We start from the raw sequence: 8,073 nt of genomic DNA on the forward strand, positions 1-8,073 counted from the left end.
TTGTAATTTTTTTGTGATACGACCGCCTATACAAAATTTCCAAGCAAAAATATATTATTATATGATTAAACGAACTTACCTTAAGTGAAGTTCTATCATAATTATACGATGCTTCTTGTCCGAGACGTTTTTACATAGGTAGTCCGCTGTCGCTACAGCGCCGGATCACTATTCCAAAGCTAAAAGAAAAAACACCTCTGGTTTGACAGGTGTTTTGACAATCATTAGTTTAAAGATATTATACTATGAACAACCCTATATATTTGGGAATAAATACATCAGGATTTATGGGAGGGTACGGGACCGACGTCTCGGACAAGAAGCATCGTATAATTATGATAGAACTTCACTTAAGGTAAGTTCGTTTAATCATATAATTATACTCCTCTTCTTGTCCGAGACGTTTTTACATAGGTAGCTGTTTGAAGCTAGGGTTGTGAATAATAAGCAAAAGTAAGGAAAAGGTAATCGTTTTATTAACGAGTAAAATTTAAAAACAAAGCAACATAACAATACTTCTAAGTAATCATTAACGTTACAGACAGTTATACTGCTGTTAATTATTTATTAGCATATATTATATTAATCATCCTTGTTCTGAGCCTCTATGATTACACTCGGGTAGAGTTCAGAACTGCGTTACTAAAGTGTAAGGTCTCTGTGACCGGTCTATTGTAATGTCTGGCAAATGTGGTTGAAGTTCCAGACCAACCCGCTGTTTTTTGAATTTGATCAATATTCAGACCTGCTCTCAGTGCAGCAGATGTAGAGGAGTGTCTAGTCGAATGTGCAGTGAAAATATTCACATCAACTCCTGCCTCGTTCAAGGTTTTCTTGATCCACCGACTTATACTTTGCGTGGACGCAGGAATGTGTGGTTTTTTAAAAGTAAGAATTAACCTGCCATGTTGATTTCTTATACTTTTTGTAGCTTCAATATATGTCTTTAGAGTCTTTACTGGACAGATTTCTGTTCTGTCATAGATTGGAAGTTGTAACAATGGTTGTGGTGTCCCATATTTGGACGTTTTTATAATGTCAGATATAAAAATGTTGACCTTGTCACTAGAAAAAACTATATTTTTAATATCAATCAACGATAATGTTTGGACTCTATGTCCAGTAGCCAAAGCCAAAAGTGTTATCAGTTTTCTTGTTAAAATTTCTAGAGAACTATTTATCATAGGTATGGTGCTCAAATAGTTTAAAACTATTCCTGGGTCCCAAGTAGCATTGTATTTTGGTTTTGGAGGCCTTGATCGGTATATGCCTCTCATCAACCTTTTTATTCGGTCGTCCGTTCCTATTTTAGGACCCAAAATTAAGGATAATGCAGACCTAGTAGAATTTAAGGTTCCATACGAAGCCCCAGATTTAAAAGATTCACTTAAATATCTAAGAATATGTGGAACTGAAACCTGATATGGATCTAGACTATGATCGTTGCAGTATTTCCACCACAGCTTTAATGGCGAGTTATACTGTCGCATGGTGTTTTTAGACAGGGACTTGAGCATTATTTGTAGGGCTGAGGCGGGGGTGCCGCGCCTTACATATGCTTCGCTGACAGCCTCGCTGCAGCCAGGGTAAGCTGTTGGTGGAGTGGGTGAGTCTCTCTGAAATTTGATGATAATAGATTCTTGTTAGGATTAAATATTAAAAGATCACCAATTGCTAAGCTTTTTACAAGAGGGAACCATGGTTGAGATGGCCATAACGGAAAGACTAAGATACCAGTGGCTTTATCTATCATAATCTTTTGAACACATTTTAGAATCAAGGAGAAAGGTGGAAAGGCGTAAAAGTACATATTTTTCCAGCTCAAGGTAAAGGCATCTATAGCAAAAGCATCAGGGTCACATTTCCAAGAAACAAATTTATCACATTTAGTGTTGATTCTTGAGGCAAACAAGTCAACTTCTGGTTTTCCAAACCTGTTTAGTATTTCTCCATAGGCACTCTTACAAAGTTCCCATTCTATGTTAATTTTTCTAGATTCTGTATCAGCTTCAAAATTATCTTTAGTGTTAATGTATGATGCGAAGATCCATATGTTTCTCTCTTCACAGTATTGCCAAATTTCTCTGGTAATACTGTTAAGATGTGGAAATTGAATTCCTCCATATTTATTGATATATGCTACTGCTGTAGTATTATCTATTCTTAAAAGTACCTCGCAATTTCTTAATTCTTTTGTGTAGCATTTAAGGCTTAATAGCGCTGCTTTTAATTCTAAGTAGTTAATATGATTTTGTTTCTCTGAGTGCGACCAAGACCCTGATGTTTTTCTACCCTCACAGAAGGCTCCCCACCCTGTGAGTGAGGAGTCTGTGTGAATTTCACAGATGAATTTATGTTGTTTCAGTAAGTTGGGTTTATCCATATTTCTACACCACCAATCTAATTCAGAAATTATAGTCTGTGAGAGAGTCATTGTTGCATCATAATTATCCTGGTTTTTTAATAACTCTAAATATTTTTCTCTTTCAAGTAACTTTGTATATACCCAACCATATGGGATAGCAGGAGCTATAGAATTGAGTGATCCCAACAATTGTGAAAAATCTCTTATGCTACAAGAGGATTTATGCTGAAACAACTCAATTTTTTGTAATAACGCCAATTGCTTCGATTCAGGTACTCCTAAAGACATATTTTGAGAATTTAAAATAAGGCCCAAAAATTTACATTTTTTGTTTGGTGTTAGGACACTTTTATCAAAATTGATAACAAAACCTAGATCTTCTAAAATACTGCAAGCTAGAGTTATATTATCTTTGCAATTTTTTTCAGAATTCCCATAAAACAGAACATCGTCCAGATAGCATTGTTTAAAAAAATGTTATATATTGCTATTTTGATATTTTAGTTAAGTTTTATGGCTAATTATCCTACTGAATTGTACTTATACTTAATTTATAACTGAAAGTAGGTAGTCATATACTATATGTTTAATATGTGGATGCTGGTCGCATCTAATGTTTAAAATGTTTATTTAGCTCTATGAAATGTGTCTTATGTTTTTACGTACTGATCCATAACTACATTCATAGCAATCTTGTGAACTTGCTTACATAGCAACTTATTAAGTTTTTAGTAAGAGTTATATTAATTTCAATTACACAAACCTTAAAAGATTACAGTCCACTCTAAATATTAATCTGTGTAATACAAGTATACAAGGTGCTAATGTAAAATGTAGTATATATTAAATTTTAATAAGGTATTGATTTTGTGCCTAGTTATGTTATTTTCTGTTGGCGGAATATGTTGCAGAATGGAGTTTGTATAGCAACATTAAAAACTTTACTGGTTTCCATGGTAACATGAAACAATGTCAACATTTTTCTTCTTAGACAATATAATATTCGTAATGAACGTACTTTTGCATTTTTTATTCATAAATTTACTTATTTGGACCCTACGGCCATAGTTCAGCCTTTAACATGGTCCTTTTGAGTCGCGAACCGTAAGTAAATAAAATCAAGTGCGTCGAAGCGGATTCTAAGAAGCACGAAAAATTTTTCTTTCGTCTCGTCTGGCGTAGCCGATTTTGTAGGTGCCGCCATTGTGCTGTACCATTGCAGCATTCGACGAGCCGGGAGCAACGCGTTCCATAAACGCATCACCACTCACTGCGCAGCGAGCCCGCGCGTGGAAAATGGAATAACAAGTAACGTTTTTGGTTTTTAAATTTGTTTGTGAATTGTTCCTTTCCCGATATTATTGAGTGATTTTGGTGACAAATATCTTAAAAATCTGGTTTTTGCCATTGCCGTCACGTCAATTTGTGATTGTGCACGAAAAGTTGTTATATATGCATAGTGTGGTCTTTATAACAATATGGAAAAAACCGAAGAACAAATAAAGCGTGAGCTTATAGCACGTCGAGGCTCAAGAAAAGCGACGTTAACTCGTATCAGAAATAAAATGGATGCCTCCTATATTAATGATAAGCAAATGTTACAATTGATGGTCGAGAGGGCCCAGGTGGCATTTAATGAATACGAAGATCTCAGCCTGCAGATAGGGGATGAGGAAGATCCCGTACCGATAGAAACTACATACTATGAATGCGTCGCCGCGATGCGCCAACGTATTTCAGATTTGTCTGGACCTGGACCCGCCTCTGGCGCTGGCGCTTTGCCGGCAGCGTCGCCTCAAGTTGCGTCAAAAGTTAAGTTACCCAATATACAAATACCTACATTTGCTGGTAAATATACAGATTATAGACCTTTTATTGAAATGTTTACTGCACTTGTGCACAATAATGAAGGGTTTGATTGTATACAAAAGTTTTTCTACCTGAGAAGCTTCTTAAAATCTGAAGCATTTGATTTAGTCAAAAACTTACCTGTCATCGGTCAAAGTTATTCGGAAGCTCTAAAAATTTTAGCTGACAGGTACGATAATAAATACAAAATCATCAATGAGCACATTAATGCTTTGTTTGAGTTGCCAGTGCTAACTAAGTCAAGTCCTAGTGCTTTACGCTCATTGATTTCAATTACAAAACAGCATTTAGCTGCATTAAAAAACCTTGACGAGGCCATTGAAAAATGGGACAGCATTCTCATTTGCCTATTAAATAAAAAACTTGACCCGTTGACTAACCGAGAGTATTTTTTGCATAGGGATTCCACAAAACAGCCAACCTTTAACGATTTTTTGAAATTTGTAGAAGGTCGGGCCCTTGCCCTAGAGAACAGTGAGGGACGGGGTGACACAGCAAGCTGTGCTGCTAGCAAAGTAGCTCCAGTGAAGGTGACATCATCATCGTTTGTCACTACCAAAGCATCCCAAGGCTGTCTGTACTGCGGTAAGGAACACAAATTATATGCATGCCCTAAATTTGCTCTAGCTTCCATATCGGAACGACTAGGTTTTGTAAAGGAAACAAAGCTTTGCAAGATATGTCTTAACATTCACCTAGGAAAGTGCAAATTTCATTTTAAATGTAAGGAGTGCAAGGAACCCCACAACTCTCTACTTCATGTGAATGAAGAGAAACCATCGGTGTCACTAACTAACATTAATAAAAAGACACTGGTGTTGTTGCCAACGGCAAAAGTCAAAGTAGTTTCGAAAAGTGGCAAGGAGATCATTGTTAAAGCGATGCTTGACTGTGCATCTCAGAATTCTTTTATTACAGCAAAGCTTGCAAGGGAACTAGGTTATCCACTCTTGCCAGGTTCTACAATAACTGGTGTAACCCTAAAAGAAAAATCTATCAGACATAGTTTGCAACTGGATATTTTCTCATGTGTTTATCCATATAAAACACAAACAAATCTGTTAGTGGTAGAAAAATTTACTAACGAAATGTTGCCACAAACTGAAATTGATATTTTAAAGATTGTGATCCCTGAAAATATAACATTAGCCGATGACTCCTTCCATGTTCCAAGTGAGATAGATATTTTATTAGCTGCAAATATCTTTTTTCAGTGCCTGTTGTCGCAGCCTGAGGAGCTGCGCGATCCTGATGCCGCACCCAGCTTGGTTCACACACAGTTTGGTTACGTAGTAGGAGGTGATGTCCCATCTTCTATTCTTAAACGACCTGCTGTTACGCTTTTCTGTCAAGAATGTCAAACCGATATACGCGATACTATGTCCAATTTTTGGCAAACAGAAAAGGTACCCGAAATATATGCGGAACATACATCTGAGCAACAACAGTGCGAAAAATTGTTTACTGAAACTGTCATACTTGAAGACAATCAATTTACAGTTTCATTGCCATTAAAGATACCTATCTATGATGTGAATAATACATTGGGGAATTCATTCGGGCTAGCTCTAAAGAGATTTTATAATCTTGAAAAGAGATTTCAAAAAGATCAAAAGTTGTATGAAGGTTATAAGGATTTCATACATGAATATCTCGACTTAGGTCATGGGTCATATGTTGACATTTCTTCATATGATCTTACTAAAGATCCTGTGTACTTTATGGGACATTCAGCTGTTTTAAGGCCGGATGCAGTAAGTACCAAGCTACGGGTAGTCTTAGATGGATCTATGTTAACGAGTAATAAGATATCATTGAATAATATTTTAATGAATGGGCCAATTGTTCAACAGGAGCTGTTTGATATACTGTTGTCATTTAGAGTGCACAAATATTTTATTGTTTGTGATATCAGGCGTATGTTCCGAAATATTTTAGTACAAAAAGATCAGCGATCTTTGCAAAACATTCTCTGGCGAGACACTCCTAATGAGTCAATAAAATGTATTCAGCTAAATACAGTTTGCTATGGAATGAAGTCATCAAGTTATCTTTCAACAAGATGCTTGAACGAGCTGGCTACGAAATTTGAGAGGCAATATCCTCTAGCCAGTTCGGCAATACTTAACTCTACATATGTAGATGATATCATTCATACAGAGGATAGTTTGACAAAGATTGTTGACACTCAAATCCAGTTGATAGAATTACTTACTAAAGGTAATTTTACATTACATAAATGGGCGGCTAATGACCCTACAATTTTGACAAATATTCCAGCAGAGCAGCAGGTTGTTGGGGAGCTGGAACTGAATAAGGACATCAAAACTTTAGGTTTAAAGTTAGATATCAACTCAGATTCTTTTAAACTTTCATGTCCAGTGTCTAAAAATTTCCCTAACACAAAAAGACAAATTTTAAGCTACATAAGCCAGTTCTATGACCCGTTAGGTCTGGCTGGACCCGTTTTCGTCCAAGCCAAAATAATTATGCAAAAAATAGCTCAGGCTTGTTCCGACTGGGACTCTGTGCCCTCGCCTATTTTACTAAAAGAATGGCTTGAATTTTATAATGATTTGCAGGCAATGAAAGAAATTAAAATAAAACGAAATGTTACTGTTGATAACATTCAGTCTGCTCAGCTAGTAGCATTTGGTGATGCCTCTATTACTGCTTATGGGGCAGCGATTTATTTAAGAGTCACTGACAAGCATGGCAAAGTAACTATGTCGCTTCTTTGTTCTAAAAATCGCATTGCGTGTAAAGACAAGAAATTGACTGTGCCACGATTAGAATTAAATGCATCCCTTTTGATGGCAAAATTATGCTTGAGAGCATACAATACATTAAGTAAAAAAATATCTATTAAAAGTGTGCATCTTTTCAGTGATTCTCAGGTTGTTTTGGCATGGCAAAAAAAACGGATCCAACAAAACTAAATGCTTATGTTGCTAATAGAGTCAAATTAATTAACGAATATACAAAGGGTTTCCTATGGTTGTATATAAACACAGACCTCAATCCTTCTGATTGTTTGAGTCGAGGTGTAAAACCTAGTGAACTACAAAGTAACCAGCTGTGGTGGAGTGGTCCAGATAGCATGTCTGATCCAGAGTATAAATTCACCGGTGATAGTGATAACTTACCTGACAACTTACCAGAGATCAAGCATGCTGATGGTTCCAAGCCGGTGTGTATGGCATCATATCGATCGGCTGCAAATTATTTGTTAGATAAGTTCTCTAACATAAATAAGGCAGTTAACGTGCTTGCGTACATACAAAGATTCTATAAAAATGTAAGGCCGGGTTCTCAAAAGATAAAGCTTAATTTCATTACATTTAGCGAGGCAACTCAGGCATTGCATTTCTTTATAAAAAATGAACAAAGTAAGTTCTTTGACAACGAGATGGCCTCTTTGCGGGCAGGTAGGCAGGTTTCGTCATATTTGCAATCTGTCAACCCCTTCATTGATGCTAACGGTATTCTCAGAATAGGTGGACGTTTGCAACACTCCTCCTTACCTTATAGCCATAAGCATCAGATAATCTTACCAAAAGAATCTAAGGTAACTTACCTTATTATTGAAAATGAACATTTAAAACTTTTACATGCCAGTCAGAAAGAGGTACTTTGTAATTTAAGTCAACGTTATTATATAGTTAATGGTTTGAGATTGGTAAAAAAGTTTGTGAATAAATGTCTCACATGTTTTAGATTAAAAGGTCTAACAGCAAAACAGCTGATGGGTTCATTGCCCGCTGGTAGAGTCAGCATAGATCGTGTTTTTGCTAAGGTTGGAATAGACTTTGCGGGCCCAATCCTAATAAAGCAGTCAA

At 36.3% G+C, this 8,073-nt stretch overlaps 1 protein-coding gene across 1 annotated transcript; it reads left to right on the top strand.

Annotated features, from left to right (window-relative positions):
• Positions 1-2,857: 2,857 nt before the first annotated feature.
• LOC133525731 (uncharacterized) lies at positions 2,858-5,771 on the top strand. The gene is made up of 2 exons (XM_061862093.1): positions 2,858-4,819; positions 5,449-5,771. Exons 1-2 carry the CDS (start codon positions 3,844-3,846, stop codon positions 5,466-5,468), a joined length of 996 nt encoding a protein of 331 aa, XP_061718077.1. The 5' UTR covers positions 2,858-3,843; the 3' UTR covers positions 5,469-5,771.
• Positions 5,772-8,073: the final 2,302 nt, after the last annotated feature.

This window comes from Cydia pomonella, chromosome 15, assembly GCF_033807575.1.
Source record: "Cydia pomonella isolate Wapato2018A chromosome 15, ilCydPomo1, whole genome shotgun sequence".
In the NCBI taxonomy this organism is placed as follows: domain Eukaryota; kingdom Metazoa; phylum Arthropoda; class Insecta; order Lepidoptera; family Tortricidae; genus Cydia; species Cydia pomonella.